The following is a 16,573-nucleotide window of genomic DNA, read 5'->3' on the forward strand; positions in this document are numbered from 1 at the left end:
GAAATACTGATATTTGTGGCATCAATAAAACAGATGAAAAATATTTTCTTCGCACCTATTTAATGTCTTATATTGCCTTATCCAAAGATCCACCAGGATGGCCTTGTAACCTAGAGTTTTTCCCCCTCCCTTATCAAAACACATATATTTCTCTCCTACTAGGGGGCTAGCCTCCAATTGTAATCAGACGTGTTTGCGAGATTGCTTTTCCTCCGCTTGTATGATTTGCTGTCTTCAGGTGGGGCCTCCAGTAATCATAATCATACTCCAAGCACCAAGGCATTATTTTCCATCTCAATTATAGATTAATGTGGATGTATAGTTGTGTGCATTACATGTTCACTTACTTATTCCGCCGTTCGTTCTCCCTCAGACACAAATTTAGTCCAAGGCCTCCAGGCCCACACAGACATAATGGACAATCAGCCTGACAATCACAGCCTACCTCTGATTGATGCGGGAGTTGCAAACATATAGGCGCTCTAATGTCAGAGGCTGGTTCCCCACAAGCTTTGCACATAATCACACACTCCCATCATTCAATGAATAAATATTTGTTTTTGTGACTGCATATTTTTATAAGCCTGTCTTGCACAGGTGAGTAACTCATGATTGGACCTTACAGAACCAAATAACATGGCTGCTGATTATTGGCTCGGCAGTACTCGGCTCAGTTTCGGACAGTATGACTTCCCACTTAAAATTGTGCTGTAAGAAACTGTAAAAAAAATATATTATTATTTGGTTTCAGTGGGGTGCACTTGTCCCGCCTTACAGTCTATTAAGTGGACAAATTCAGTCAGTACAACAGTAAGGTAACATAAAAGTGATATATTTTGCGGTTACTTGAAATAAAAAACCTTCTTCTGCATGCATGCATGGAAATGATACATCAATCTCATCTGTCAGTCACACAATGGGGAGGTAGAATATATTTTTCTGTTGATGAGCTGAATAACTGCTGCAATCAAGAGTGAATGTGCATTTGTGTTTATGCTTTGTTTGAACATGCAGTATTTGCTTCTATCAGGACCATCAAGTGTTCATGTTAAGGACATAGGAACACCCTACCTATTCTTCACTTAAATGTATGACATGTCTCTCATCTCAAATTTGTTTTGTTGACAGTGATTAATTGTGGACTTACACATATTCATATATCACATATTGCATCTTCTGTTATTGACTCACCCACACTGTTCTCTCTCTTCTGCAATCTTCTTTCAGCAGTCTTACTAAAACCGAATTTATACTTTGCCACTTCTCAATGACTGTTAAACTCTCCCTACAGGGCTGAGTTTGAGGGAAGATGGAGATTTGTGTGCAGCGCTGTCAGTTTTTATGTACATAATAAATTTGCATTGGTTTGACAAGAAGAAGGCCAATGAAATTCCACACTCTTCACTTGGATTGTGTGTGTCTGTGTTATCAGTAGACTGAAAGTGTGCATAGGAGAGATAAGGACTAGATAATGAATTGAAGCGATGGGTGAAGAAATAAAAACGTGTGGGTCAGTCAGACACAATTATGCATTGGTGGAGGTGCAAGATCTTTTCAGTCTTTTTTTCAAGTCAAACACAAGATGATTAAAAAATTAAAGATAAGAGGGCAGTGTAATTTTGTAAGAAACCTATAAATGATCAATTCATACTTTCTTTGTTCAAAAGTGTTGCATTGTTTTCATACAGTAATGTTACTTGCCCTCTTTTCTCCCACATAAATTTAGTTGCAGCAATCCAGCTGCCATTCACTGTGGTTTGCCATATTCTGTTTGCATCGCTTAAAAAGCCAACAAGGTGGCAAGGGATTTTGCATGCTGTTTGAGTGACTTGCTCCTTTATTTATGACACAGATAAAAACATTGATTACAAATTCAAAGCCACGATGCTGTCATTACCCATGTTAAGATCTGGATTAATTAGCAATTAAACTCATGATCCCATAAATCTGTTGCGGATCTGCCATGTACCAAGGGATGTTGTCTTCTGGATGTTGATGTAAATTAAAACTCACTGTGCGAAGACATGCAATTTGGTGGCCTGCTATTCAAACAACTGTGTAAACACAAATCTAAATACGCTTGGTCTGCAGCAGGAAGTGTACAAGTGAAGGCCTACTTAAATTATTTTGCATGCAAACACACAGAGTTCACTGTGTATTTGACATGGGAAAATCACCAACTTTTGATTTGCTGCAAACATATTTTCGATGCAGGGATCCGTCCATGTGTGATACTCCCTTTCGCACGTACACTAAGTCGAGATCATTGCAGCTTGCTGCTTACTTAGGTGAGGATCATTAAGGTAGCCAGATGCACATAACACGTATCACCTATGTCTAAGTCAACCACTCCATCTTTCAATTGGAATATACAATTTATTGTTGCAAATTAAAAGTCTCCAACTGGTCAGCCACTGTTCATCTGGGCTATTTAAAAACATTGATACATAATTTGCCTTAGACTTATAATACTGTGTTTACAAAATGAAGATATGTATATGTATGTCCTTGCCATATAAAATAAGAAAACAAAGTTCCTAGCCTCATGAGCTCAGGATTTAGTCCACAAGTCCCACAAAAAAAAAAAGACATCTGGCTCCAATCCAAAGTAGCAAAAATCCAAATGTTTGCCTTGCGTTAATCACGTTCAAAGGGTTTGTACCCTCTGAATTTCTGTGATTTATTTAAGTCTTTGGAGCTTGTCAACGTGCTAGTGCAGGTGGTGGCTATGTTAGAACACTCACATTCCAACGTTACTGGCTTGCCATAGATAGGACTTGATCTTAAAAACTCAAAGGGGGAAAGTAGGAAGGGAGGGCAGATGTCTGCGGAAATGCAAGTGTTCAGAGCCTTACTTCTAAGGCATTCAAAGACGGATTGCTTGGAAAGTGATCAGTCAGATCCGTTTTCAAGTATAGGGTGCATTACAAACGGTATCAAAATGCAGTTTGCGGTCATTTGGCCTGCAGGACATCTTATACCTTCCTGTTTTCTTGCTGCTCAGTTCAATGGGTGTAAGTTTGGGGGTTGAGTCTTTGAGTGACAAGACCATTTGCATTCCTCTACCAGGCCAGGCTTTGGCAACATTTCAGCATGAAGATCCAGCCTTAAAAGCACGCACAAAATAGATGATTAAGATATTTTGGGGGAAATATATTGGAAAAAAAAGAAGACTGTCAAAGTCTGTCTAGAGAGCGCTGTATTCATGGTTGCAATCATTCAATTTTGCTATATCTTGCATCAAAGTTATTTGATTAACAGGATCCTCTCCCAGAATTCCTCTTCACATATGTTTGGGTTAGCATTTTAATGTTTTTCTTAAGTCAGAGAGCTTTTGATTTTCAAACTCTTAAAAAGAAAGGGAAAACAAAAATTATACCTTCAATTACTTGCTCTGCAAATGCTTTAGACAATTGAGGACGTTTTGGAAACAGTAAGCCAATCAGATGATAGTGATATCATGGCCCTGCTCAGCCGGCCTCTTAGAAGCAGGTTCTGAGGAACTGTAAGTGCACAACAAGGATAAGCGGCCACACAAGGAGAAACCAGACTGATTCGGGGCACAACCGGAACTCTGGAAAAGGGGCGTAACACCAACCGCATTTCATTAGTGCTTTCAGTTCACTTCATGATTAACAGTCATTCATGAACTGCCTGAAATATGTTGCTCTTCATCTGCACACCACAGTGTGGCTCTGAACACAAATCGTACAAGTAATATACATCTGTTTCTGCCATATGATCCTTATATGAGCCTTTGGCCATCTGGGCTGGCTTAGTGCCTGTTAAAGAGGCAAAATAAGACAAATTGAAGCAGTTTTGCGATCATGCAAAACGGATCTGGATTATCCATCCAGTTGATTTATCACAAAAAATATATATACAGTATTTTTTTTTGGTGCCATCTCAAGAGTTTGATTGTAATTGTTGCTTTAATACTTGGTTTGTATTTTAGTTGTGATGACATTTGCCCCCTGTGTTTTTTTGTACACTCTAAAACGCACTGAATAGCTCAGTCGAAATAATTGTGAAACGAAGTGGCCTTGCCTTGCCAGCATTTCCTGTTATACTGAGGTCTTTTCAGTATTTAATCAGCAGTCTTGCTTTTGTTTCCATTCTCCTTTCATCATTTTTTAACCTTTTCTAAGCGTCGGGGATGAATACTGCAGACTATTCGTAAGCAAGCCACCAAAACTGAAGTGGCTCAGGAGCCTTGAGGTTGTAATTAAATGTTCAGGTGCAATGAAAATTGAAGAGCAAAACTTTGTGTTGAGATCATGATGAACACAAACACACACAATGAAATAGTCATTTTATGTGGGTGAAAGTGAAGTTTGAAAGTTTGTGTCAAATAAACTGAGCAAAACATATTTTTCCTGGTGTCAGTCAGGCAAACCAACGGCAAGAATGTTAAAGACCGAAAAGCAATTTAATGAAATAAAAAGACTTAATGAGGAAATACATCCCATGAACTTGTAATTCTGTCTGATATAGTCTTGACAATGTATAAAAAAATATATATCCTTTTATGTTTGTGTTTAGGTTGGCGAGAGACAACATGTGTTGGTGACAGAAGAGTCATTTGATTCCCAATATTATGTGGCTCACAACAAGTTCTATGAGCAGGTAAGATATATTTAACAATTAAAAAAAACATTCAGATTTACAAATGCTCTTCTTGATCAAGTTAATTGAGCGTTTTTGTAGAATATCTTAATTGTTGAAGGAAGCTTCACTTCAGTACAAGTACAGTACAAGTGAGTGTGCTGTAACTAGTATCTCATATTGCATTAATTTCAGATTTCAGTCATTTTACTAATTGAGTTCTTGCTAGACTTCATATTTTAAAAATCAGATGAGGGGCTTTGCTATGCATGTCACATGAGTTCTCACAGGAAGGTGCCACCATCTTAAGCTCATCTACCGAAAAAAGTAGGTTAGCTTGAATATTATAGACTCACAAATGTGCACCCCACACCCTACGGTGGTCATAAGAGCATTTGGCAGCAATACGTTACTTACACCCCCCCCCCCCCCCCCCCCCCTTCAAATGTACGAACATCAGCCCTAAAGACATGAACATTCCTTCCAACACCCACAGCTGTTCATCGAACGTGGCTTCAAAGAACCTCTCTGAACCTGCGAAAAATTAACTTTAAAACATCTTCAAATAAATCAATTTCCTCCGCGCTTTAACTATCATCAGAAACATGTTTGAAGTTGTGCTTTTTATTAGCGGGGAGGGCAGCGGATGGCAAAAATTTTTTTTCCCCCTCACCTTCCTCGCTCCCTCCTTATCGTTCTCTCCTACCCGCTCCCCTCTGCACCTTCTTCTGTACGCTGTGAACTCAGTTTGCACGTTTCACTCGCTCCCTGCATGTGTTGCGCAAATAGACACTTCACACAGGTGCTCGTGCGGGCATGCTTGCCATGTGTATGCATTGATTGAATTGTAACACAGATTTATCATAGTTGAGATACCCTTGTAAAAATCAATAATTTGATTAGGACAAGTTTCAAAAGCAGAATTGAATTCATCCATCCCAGGTGTGAAAATCACATCACTCTAAAATGTAGTGGTACCTTGATTTAAGAGTGCCCCACTGTGCAAGCTTTTGAGTTACTTGGTCTTCAAGGTGAGGTTCAGATACACAAGTGCACAAGTCAACCTCAGAACAGTGAGGTGGATTTGCTATTAAATTGTTTGCTGTATTATTTACCATGCATTTTATAAATCAAACTAAGAAAGAGCTTCGCTGGATTACTCGGTCTGTCAATTGCCTCATGAATGAAATTGTAATATGGCTGAGTTCTGAAGCCGGTGTACATGTGGGGAGCAAATAAGAAAAGGTTAAGGGTGAGTTAAGCAGAGCGGGGGGGGGGGGGGGCAATGAAATTGATGTGGAAAGGTGGGGGATTAATCTTCGAAGAGAAGGACAGAAACGGAGTGTGAACAAATCACCCAGTCTCACTGTAACACCAATCAGATGGCTATCTAACCTGTCAATTATAACAGGCAGTCGCCTCACCTGCATGTGCAAGGTTAGGCGGGGTTACGATGGAGGTTCCAATGACGTAGGACAAGCTCTTTCATCATTTGATCTCACTTTAATGGACCTCAAATGACCCTCACCTACATGCACAATGTCGCCTACCTCCTCCACATCCACTGATTCGCCCCTCTCAGATTGCTGCCTGCTCGCTCTTGCCCACACGCACACACACACACACATACGCTCACCCTCTGCGCTGAGGAGCAGGTGTAATGATTAGGCAGGTGAGGCGCTTGGCAGGTCGACGCCATGGCCTCCTTTCCCCCGCCGATCATATTCCAGCCGCTGGATAAAAGCTGACAGATTAGCACTGAGCCAGGCATAATTGTGCCACCACAGCGGTGACTGTTCAACTCCACCGTTTCACTTATTTTGCACTAGTATGTAGTGATTAGCACACAGTTATTCTGTGTTTGTGCAATGTGGAAAGAGAGAGTACGAGATTATTGTAGTTTAGGAAATGCTAAAATACCACAGGAATTATAGAATTGAAGTTGCATTTGACAAAGAATGTAGCAACTTAAAGGTCATAGTTATGGTTGTAAAGCTATTCCACATGGCTACTGTATTTTCAGAGAACTGTCCATAATGAAATTTTTTTAAGATGAACACCATCAATCAATCAATTGATTGTAATTTCCGTTTTGCAGGTACTGGTTCCCAAGAGGTTAGAGTTCAAGGGGAAAATGATTGAAGTAGACATCTATGAGGCAGGAAAACACTTCCTGAAAGGACAACCAGTGGAAAACACTAAACCTTTCACTCCCTCCATCGCTGCCCCACTTCAAAAGGGAGAAGTGTCTGGCCTGATGCAGGTAAATACTTTGAATGATAGCAAATCAAATCTGAAATGTTCATAGTTTTACACCTAATATCCTTATGATTATTTGTTAAACACTAAAACTAAGAACTTGGATTTTTTTGCCTCAATTAAATTGTGTATAATGACTGAGTTACTCCCAACATTATCTGGATAAATATGAAATAATAATCTCAAGTAGTTATAACACGCATAGCATACTGAGGTAGAAACAAAAACAAGTTGTGTACTCATATTTGTGTCCCCCACTCCAAAAAAAAGCCAATATGTCAGTGATAAGTCATCTAAAATAAGCTGTGACTGGATAAAATGGTGCGCACACACACATGAGCACATGCACACACAGACAGACCTACACACGTATGGGCTTGCACAAACACCATGTTAATGTATCTGTTTCAGTGCGTGTTAGTTTTCACTGTGACTCGCTGTAGCTTATAGCTCAGGACACAGAGCCACAGAGCAGAATATGATCCACTTTCTAATTTCACACTTCATCAACCTTTACTGCTAGACAGCCAGAGAAAGCAGGCAGAGAAAGAACAGAGGCAAAGGGGTCGCAGCGATCAAGAGAAGACAAGTCGAGACAGAAAGGGAGAAGGAAATGGATGGCAGAATGAAATAAGGAATAGTGAGAAGGGATTCACATTAAGCCGACCGACATGTCACTCTGTAATGAAAAGTTCAGCGGTAAAGACCTTTTCTAGTTGCCTCATAAAGTCCACACCCCATCCAACATACACACACACATTCCACTCATTAATTTCACCCACACATGCCCCGTTTGGACAAAAACCCTTTGATTTTATTTAGCGTATGCATTTTGGCTACATTTTTGTCATTAGGTCAGTTTGATTTGTATTGTTACGTTTAAAAAAAAAAATGCTATTTTAAGACAAATACATTGAAAACACCCTTGAGTATCACCTTAACAAGTCATTCATTGAAATTAATAATCCATGGATGTTTCTACCAATATATGACGTAGCTTTTGGATATATATTTCTTGCCCATACATCTAAGAGTTCCTCAGCAGCTTTTTCCACAGCTACTTGAGTGTTTCTAAAATAGAAATTTAAAATAAAATGAGAATTTCTAAAATGCGTTCCAGAAAAAAAAATCCGCAAAGTACAAACCCTGTGAAGTAGCGCATTCGCGAAAGATGAAGCGCAAAGTGGCGAGGGATCACTGTACTGCTCTTTCTGCCTCTGGAATGAATACATTTAGAAAAAGAATGTTCTACCTCCTCACAGCATTTCATTAAACTGTCTACAAGCCTTGGTAACATTTTACCAAGTAGTAGAATGAGATATTAAATGTTTAAAACTGCATAGGCTAAACTTTTCTCCGTATGCTTGAAAGCAGCATTCTAATTTACTGAGCCCAGGAGACATCATGGATAAATATACCTGCACTCTTAAATCAACCATTTATGTTATGTCAACTGCACATCTGCTATTGTACAAAAGAGGAATCATTTTGGAAAGTCCAGAGGTTCTAGTCCGGAGGTGCTCGGCCAGAGTTTTCCAAAGGGTCAGTTTTTAAAGATATAAAACATTCTATGTTTGGTAATCATCAATGGTTAAACAGGAAACCTAACAAAAAATGTTGGACAGGAACGTGTTATTATTTTGTCATTTCTATAATTTCAAACTTATATACAAAGTTATATGCAGCATAGATATACAGCATGTAACTAAAACACTGAGTAAACTTAGTTTTTCAATGTGGTTTAGGCTTTCCAATGTGTTTAAAAAAAACTGTTGAAATAGATTTGTTTAGAACGTGTTTATTATTAGAAGGCTTGAACACACACACAGAGAAAATAATGTTTTTTTACATGCTATCTACTTCAAAGAATTCCATCTATCACTGATGTGTCTAGAACGTAACTCCAGCAATGAATGAGCGATCACTATAGTTGGAAACTTTACAACTCTAATTTGGAGAAATGCAATAGAGCATCAGCTAGATTTCCTTCTTTTCCAGCTTCTTCATATGACAATGTAACTTCCGGGTTGCCCTCGAATCATCAAGTAACAATGCAAACTAAAAAATGAGACCCAGCAGATAATAGCTTGTTTGTTTGATTGTGTTTTTTTAAGCCGACGCTTTTCAAACAGTGTCTGTCAGAGCTTTCTCGGATTGGAAACGTCAGTGCATAATCGACTTCTGTATAGCAGCCGTATGCATCAAACGTACATTGTTTCACATGATTACATTCATAGACATCCACTTTTACGCCTCAGACATCATAGCCAAGTATCGACCTGGCCGTATTTGCTCGACACATGCACATCTGTATAGAAGCTGGCTAGTGTGCAATCATTTCTCTAGGCGGCTTCAAAATGACAGACGTCTCACTTTGTTCTACTTTGTGCAGCTAGACATGAAAGACCTTGGAAGGTTGATCTGCCTTTCCAATCAGTTGGCGCTATCATCGAGCAAACTATCATGCAGTTATGATGCATCACACCATCCCGTTCCCCCTTTATTCTTCTGTTTTTCCGCAAGCCTGTAATTTTGAGACAGCAAGACGTGGATGAAAGTGTAATCATTCAGTCCTTTCTCACAAGCGCACGCACGGTACATTTGCGCCCCTCAGTGTGTGGTGGACTCAAGCAATAACTGGTTGATATTAGAGCTTAGTGGGACAGGGGGTCCCAGTTCTTTTTAAAACTGGTTATGCGGCATCATTCTGATCATTTTCTTTCAATCACAACATCTACTGCAAGTTTAGAAAGCTTTTGGTATGCACAGAAAATAGTAAAGCTGGTTGGCAATAAAGTGCTCACTACTAGCTTGATTCTGATCCACAATATTGCCAAAGAGGTAAATTTATTTCATTTTATACTAACTATATTTGATGTTTCTTCTCATTGGTGGTAGATTGCCAAGCAGAGATCACATTTGCCCTCATTACTAACAATAGTTGACTCATTTTCAATGTCTTTCTTGCGTTTCTTCAGCAAAGGTTGCTATGGGATGTGTATTAAGAGGTATTTTTGCTCTTTCATTCCACTGAAAAAGCAAGGTTGCAGAGTGACAACAGCACGTGAAAATTTAGCTCTTTGTTCTCGGTCCGCCTCTCCTAGCCGTCTGGAAAACCTTCATTTACAGAAACAGCACTTTCCGGTGGAAAGGGGAAGGACAGTAATGAGTCTTTTAGTAGGACACAATAGCAGAAAAAGCACTCAACAGCGCAGTAAAGGGGAAAAATGAGAACGTATCTTCACCGGTCCTCATTCTTAGATGAAATTAAATGATAGAAGGGGGGGGGGGGGGGACAAAAAGTGAAGCAAGAAAGAAAGCGACCAAGGTAGATGGATAGATCGGGAGACAGCAAAGGCAGCATGAGTGCCATCTCATAATAATCAGGTCTTTTCACAGCATACTTTCTCAAGGAGACTCAGAGAATGGATGAGAGGAGAGAAAACAGCTTTGGTCCCTCCGCAAATTGACAGTTTGTATGAAAGACATAAAAAGAAGATGCATCAAGAGGAAGATCAATTAGGCTAGTAAAAAAAAAAATCTTGATAACCAACGACACATATAGGCTAAATTGGACTATTACATTTTCTTGGTCTTTCCTTTCATCAAGGACATACAAAATATTTCCTTGTTTGTTTTCATATCTGGTCAAATGGCAGAATTCTCAAATGTGGTGATCACTGTCAGAATGGTGTTCATTGAATATGTTTATTATTGTTGCTATAGTGGAAAGCACCGTTGCTAATAATGAGCCTCTGATGTGAAAACCATACTCTACACATTCCATTCAGATGTGAGCTGCATTCTATATGGATTAAAAAAAAAACATTGTCTCTAAACATCCATCCATTCTCGGAACCATTTTATCCTCACAATTTTCGCTGGCGTGCTGGATCCTCTCCCAGCAGTCTTCACACAATCTTTATGAAACTAAAACACTTGCTAGACACACAAACACAATTTAAATGACCAGGTTTGCAATTGCAGCTAGTTGTATGTGTTTTGTATTTAACTCGTGTTGCTTGATGTCACGCATTGTCAAAAAACAATAAAAATCAAACAGTTCCTGCTCGCTAATCTATTTTTAAACATTTTATTTTCTTAGAAATGTCACGAGGTTGCGGTTGGCCTCTGTCTGACTGTTGTCTCTCAGCAAATAATTTGGTTTGGTCTTCAAAACACCAGGCATAGCTATTTCAAGCATTTCACATGGCATGTCAAATTTCATTACACGGCCAGTGGTTCAGGGAACCAAAAAATGATTACACCATCAAAAATATTAGTCATGTCTGCCTTTCAGTACTTGAGCCACATATGCCAACTGGAATTACACAGTTTCATTCTGTTTTATTTATTTCATATCAAGAGGCTTTGAGTGCCCCCTGCTCCGTGCTTGCCTTTGAACAAATCTGAGCAATATGTCGAAATAACACGGAACACAACATTCAGTTGCAGAGAAACAAAGTCATTAGGTACGTTAATCAGTGTTTTCTTTCCAGTTCTAATAAGTACCTGGATAGATAGGTAGATGGATGGAAAGACGGATGGAAAGACTACTGCCCATTGAAGACCAGCCAAGATAAATGGCTCATTCGAAAATTATGTAACTACCTTTGAGGATAGTGTACCCAATTACTTCTCATCAAGTACCCATCTTCCGACACTCTTTATGAAATGACTCCTGAAAGTACCACACTGTTAAAAAACCTGACCCCACACTATTCCCATAGCCAGTAAATACTGGAGGCTTTGCATTGCATTGTCATAGCTGTTTAAATCTTGTGAGAGTTTGCCGAGATCCGCTTACGAAATTTGATCCTCTGTCGCAGTCGCTAAAAAACACTTTCGCACCTAATCACCAGACACCTAGGATTAGTGGCAAATAGCTCTTACCCACAAGCTACTAGCAGTCAAATGCACTCGTTTGGAGAGGGCACCACAGAAGGAGAAAGGAGACTAACTGACTGGTGGGCTTTAAGTCTTTTTCAACAAACCATATGCATGCTCGTCTCTCAACAGGATGTCTTGAAAGTAATCGTAACTCAGGTGAATGCTTTACCCCGGTGCCTGAAGCATTTGCTATATTGCTTGTTCTATGGCTGTCATGTGCCCAACATGTGTTTGCATGGACGTCATTGACACAAATGGGTTCCACTCTATTTCATTGAGGCGCCCATAAAACTTAACATACAGTCAAACTGTATGCTCGCTTGTGGTTGTGCTAATTGTCAAAGGAGCCTTTTTTCTCATGTTGACCAATGTTGCTGCCCAAAAGCTTTTACTTTTTATTTTCAAATGATCATTTTACCACGATATTATAGGTTACACGTTATTTAACTTCTCCGGAAGTTACCGGTCTAGTGATTAGCATGCTTGCCTCACAGTCTGCAGTTCCCGTTTCCAGGTTTCCAATTTTAACTATTCTCATTTTATGGCATTTGACTATACCAGGATATTTTTCCAGTAGACAAATATGTGCTTTGTTGGTAATGAAATCATAGGCTTGCTTTGTCGATAACCAAAGGCAATGTGACTAATCTGCATTTAAAGGAATGTGTTCCTCATTATTTATGAATTTGTAAGTTCTGCACCCCAGGCAAAAAGAACAGCTATTACTATTATTTTTCACCCTCTGTTCAACGGACTTGTTGACACTAATCACTTGCTGTTTTGGAGGACTGAGCAGCCAGTCTGACTGAACTTATGGAATCCAGTCCTCTAATACAAGTTAACATGTACTAAATTGGTCAAAAGTAATGTTTGTCATCACTACATGCAAAACATTGAATGCTGTTATAGTATTAAATGGCAAGGAGGGGACTTTTGATTTAAGACAAAAAATAACTTTCGAAGCTCTTAAGAAATGTTTATTCCTGTGGCCCTTTGTTCATCGATATATTGAACTACAGCTTGTCGTAATTCTCCCTGTGGTTTAGATAGGTCACTCTTGGCCAACTAAAGCGCCTTTTCCAGTATCTTTTTACACACGCACACTCACACACACACACACGCACACACGCACGCACACACACACACACACAAAACTTCAGTTGTGTCTAGAGTGACACTGACAGCTGGTGAGGATCATGTGAGAAACGTGACCGCTGCGTATTGTTGTTTCTTCTTTCTCTCGTGAAGCTGGCGTCAAATTTCAGTAGTGAGAAACAAAAGTACCATTTCAGTTGTCCAGACTATTTTACCTATGTCAGTCCACAGGTTGATGATTTTCTGGATGATTATCTTTGCTCTGTTCCCCCCCGCTGTGTGCAGAAAGCGCAACACCGTGCTGTAAAACCTGCACATGTTCACATGGTGGTGAAATGTCACACAATAGCTGATCTTTTCCGACGGCATTCTCTCGTTCCTCTCAGTTTTTCACTACATTTCTCTCCCCTCCCACTGTGCTGACATGCACCCACTGCCACTTAGATTTGCACTTATCCTCCCAACTAGTAATAGATTTTAGACTGTCTCTGTCCTGGCACCCCGTTGTTTAATGACACCTGCGGCGAGACAGCTAAATAGACAGATGGAGAAGAAGGTAGTAGTACACTTGGGCCTGACACCATTTGATGGATGATGTTCCATTTGGCTCTTGCTTTTTCTTGGCTCTCTCTTTAAAAAAAAAAAATTGACAGCAAGGTTTTAGTTTTTTTGAAAACCCAAATGGTTTTGCACATATTAGCTCTGAGCTTTGTAAAACTTACCTGAGCTCCCCTATTGGCATCAATTTATTGCTTAATAAGCAGATAGTGTCTGTACTTGATCAGATGGGGAAGTTGTGGCAGCTTCCTTCCCATCAAGAAAAACATCAAGTGTCGATTAATAACAGCTTTTGCATCACGGGCACCATATGGTTGTCACTGTGAAACACAACTGACTCAGTGAGCCACCAGGCTCCCTTCTTGCCCTACAGAAAATAACGTCAAAGTGATCATGTGCCTGTTTGTTTCAAAGTGAGAACTAAAATCATAAGTCTTTTCTTTTTTAAAGGGCTGTGAAAGAGTTTCAAAAAGTTGCTAATTTGGTACGTGTAAAACTACAGAAACTGCTATTAATAATTCTATTTCCCCCAAGAGATAAATAAAGTGTTAATCAAAAAAATATATTTTTAAAATCAAAATTATTTGGATAAATAAAGATTGATTAATTGCCCAGCCTTACATACAAATGAGAGCTACAACCGTGCAAAAGTCTCAGATGGACAAATAAAAGTAAACTGAGCAACTCACAGTTGCCAAAAACATTTGTTGTACACCGTTCATGACAATGAACTTGACTTGATTCCCATCAACTAGTCCAGCTTGGAGCATCTTATTATATGTGAAGCAACTGCCACAATACAAAAGTATTAGTTTCACCATCAGGTGAGAACATGAACCAAACTTGTATGTGTCAGTTAGACCACTATTGTCCACCACCACTGGTAAGTGACTTATGGAGGCGTTGACTGTTATTATATCCCTCCAGCATTAAGTGCAGCAACAGAGGAGAAAGTGAATAAGTGGCGGTAGTACAGTCGATAGTATAGATGACTGCAGCGTGTTTGACCAATGTGCAGCTGCTTCCACAAAGTCATGTGGATGCAACGTGTGGGCGTCCACTATAACACGCGTATGCATAATTCTGTTTTCAGAGGTCAAAAGTGCAGTTGGTTGGCCAAGAAATTCAGTATACTCACAACTTGGGAAAATTGTACCGATAGCATTATGTGTACTTTGTCAGGACACGGCAGATAGTACAGGAAAATCATTAATTCTTTATGATGTGTGGACATGAAAGATTACTATTAACGATGATCAGAAAGCCAAAAGGCATCAAAGGGTTGATCATTATGAAAGAGTTGATGGTTGAGGTGCAAAGTGTGCAGGGGGCCGAATAGGTCGATCCACTTTTGGTAAATATAAAATGCCATCGCTTATGATGCTTTCCCTAGTGAACTTGATGAAAGGTTATTCAAGAAAGCCGCAGATCAATTGCTCAATATCCCTCTGCATAATCCATCTTGGTGGTGATAAGGCATTTTATCAACAGTCGGGCAGGAGGAGATGTGGAGCAACCACCTCAAGGTCATCCCAATCCATTTCCACAGATGCTCTCCTCCAATGGTTTCAAAGCTTACATTGACACATTTTGTGTAGAATTCCTTATTTATTTTGTGATCAATAGCCTAAGCCTGAGCTGTTTTGCCTTCCTTAAACTAAAAAGAAAATAAGTGGACTATTTCTCCATTTCAGCAACTAACATCAGAACATTCCCTGATTTTGACGCAAAGGCGCTGTATGGCTTTTGAATTTGCCATATTATTATAGGCCGCAATAACAGTGTGTGTGTGCGTTCAAGTTGCAACTTGTAGCAAAACAACTTAACATAAAAATCAATGTTGTATTGCTTTACCGTCCCCACATTGATCTTTCACAAACCCCATCACGGCTCATTGTCAACATCAACTCAAATTCAGCAGACGAGCGCCTCGGAATAATTTGATTACCACCCAAAACTGCATTTGCTGCTTCCCGATTTAATTACGCTCACTTATACACTGCATTTATTCATAAAATAACAGCTGTTTTTTTACCATGAATGCATTCATCTACAAGGTATCAGATTTGCTTCATTATCATGTTAGTTATTCTCAAATTATACTGCATCGCTGAGAGGCAACAGATGGAGGTAGACAGAAGGTGAAAATGCTTGTTAAAGAAAACAGCAAAAGAAAGATTGTAACCTTTATTAAAAGTTAAAAGTTAAAGTTAAAGTCCCAATGTTTAAATGTCTTATTGTTTAAAAAAAAAAAAATTCTGTCCATTTTTTGTGCTGGTTAGAAGCAGTCTTTCACTTTCACTAGTTACAATATCTTCTTGTGCCGCATGTAGAGAGAGTTAGTTACTGTAGCAGGTCATCACACACATACCCTCAATTCAACTTTATTCTAACTGCAAACTTATAGTGGATCCGCCACTTCTTTGTGGCAAAATTCACATTCTTTTGTTGCCAAGGAAGATGTTGAAAAGCACACGTTTCACTTTGTGTGTTTTCTTCACAGGAGCCGATGTCAAATGGTGTCCAAGGTCCCTCTTCTATGTCTTCCTCTGTTTTGTTGATTGGGTCTTACAGTGTGGACCGAGAGCTATTGAAGAGACTGGGGGTCGGACTGGCGCTGGCAGCCGCCTTTCTGGCTTTTATTGTGGAGAGAATCTATTAACGTTCCAACCGTACACTGGAAGAGAAGCCGTAACCAGAGAGCGGATGGTGACATTAACAGTACCTTTGAATGGAAGTCACATCATCAAATTATACTACATGTGTCTTTCTGTGCCTTATGCACTCAAAAGTTGGGGATTTTGGTTGGATATTTGCTTTTAAACTAATTTTATTTAGCCAATGTTTGCTTGTTTTTGAATGAAGGCAAATAAATGTTTTGTACATCTTTGAGTACAAATTGTTCCCATCCTGAAGTACTGTCCTTCAGTCTTATAAGTAAGTGACTGTGTTCCATTTCCATAGTTACTTCGTTGCAAACTGTCATTTTCTCAGTAATCTTCAGATGTCATTTTACATAACTTTATTTTAGACCACTGCGCATAAAATACTGTTAGACATACGTACAAAATCAATCAATAGCAAAAACAATAAACACAATCAAACATGCTGACCCTCATGCTGAGTTGAAAGCCAGACAGATAGACAGAGAGGGGTTTTGCTTAAT

The 16,573-nt window shown here is 39.3% G+C and overlaps 1 protein-coding gene across 4 annotated transcripts in view; it reads left to right on the forward strand.

Moving 5' to 3' along the window:
- The window catches only part of cdkal1 (CDK5 regulatory subunit associated protein 1-like 1), a 129,592-nt gene extending 113,270 nt beyond the window's left edge, over positions 1-16,322 (forward strand). For all 4 annotated transcript variants that reach the window (XM_061289303.1, XM_061289302.1, XM_061289305.1 and 1 more), the window contains 3 exons: positions 4,543-4,626; positions 6,704-6,868; positions 15,911-16,322. In XM_061289303.1, coding sequence (XP_061145287.1) covers positions 4,543-4,626; positions 6,704-6,868; positions 15,911-16,069 — 408 coding nt within the window. In that variant the 3' untranslated portion in view covers positions 16,070-16,322. The remainder of the gene's footprint in view (positions 1-4,542; positions 4,627-6,703; positions 6,869-15,910) is intronic.
- The last annotated feature ends 251 nt before the right edge of the window (positions 16,323-16,573 follow it).

This window comes from Syngnathus typhle, linkage group LG10, assembly GCF_033458585.1.
Source record: "Syngnathus typhle isolate RoL2023-S1 ecotype Sweden linkage group LG10, RoL_Styp_1.0, whole genome shotgun sequence".
Taxonomy (NCBI): domain Eukaryota; kingdom Metazoa; phylum Chordata; class Actinopteri; order Syngnathiformes; family Syngnathidae; genus Syngnathus; species Syngnathus typhle.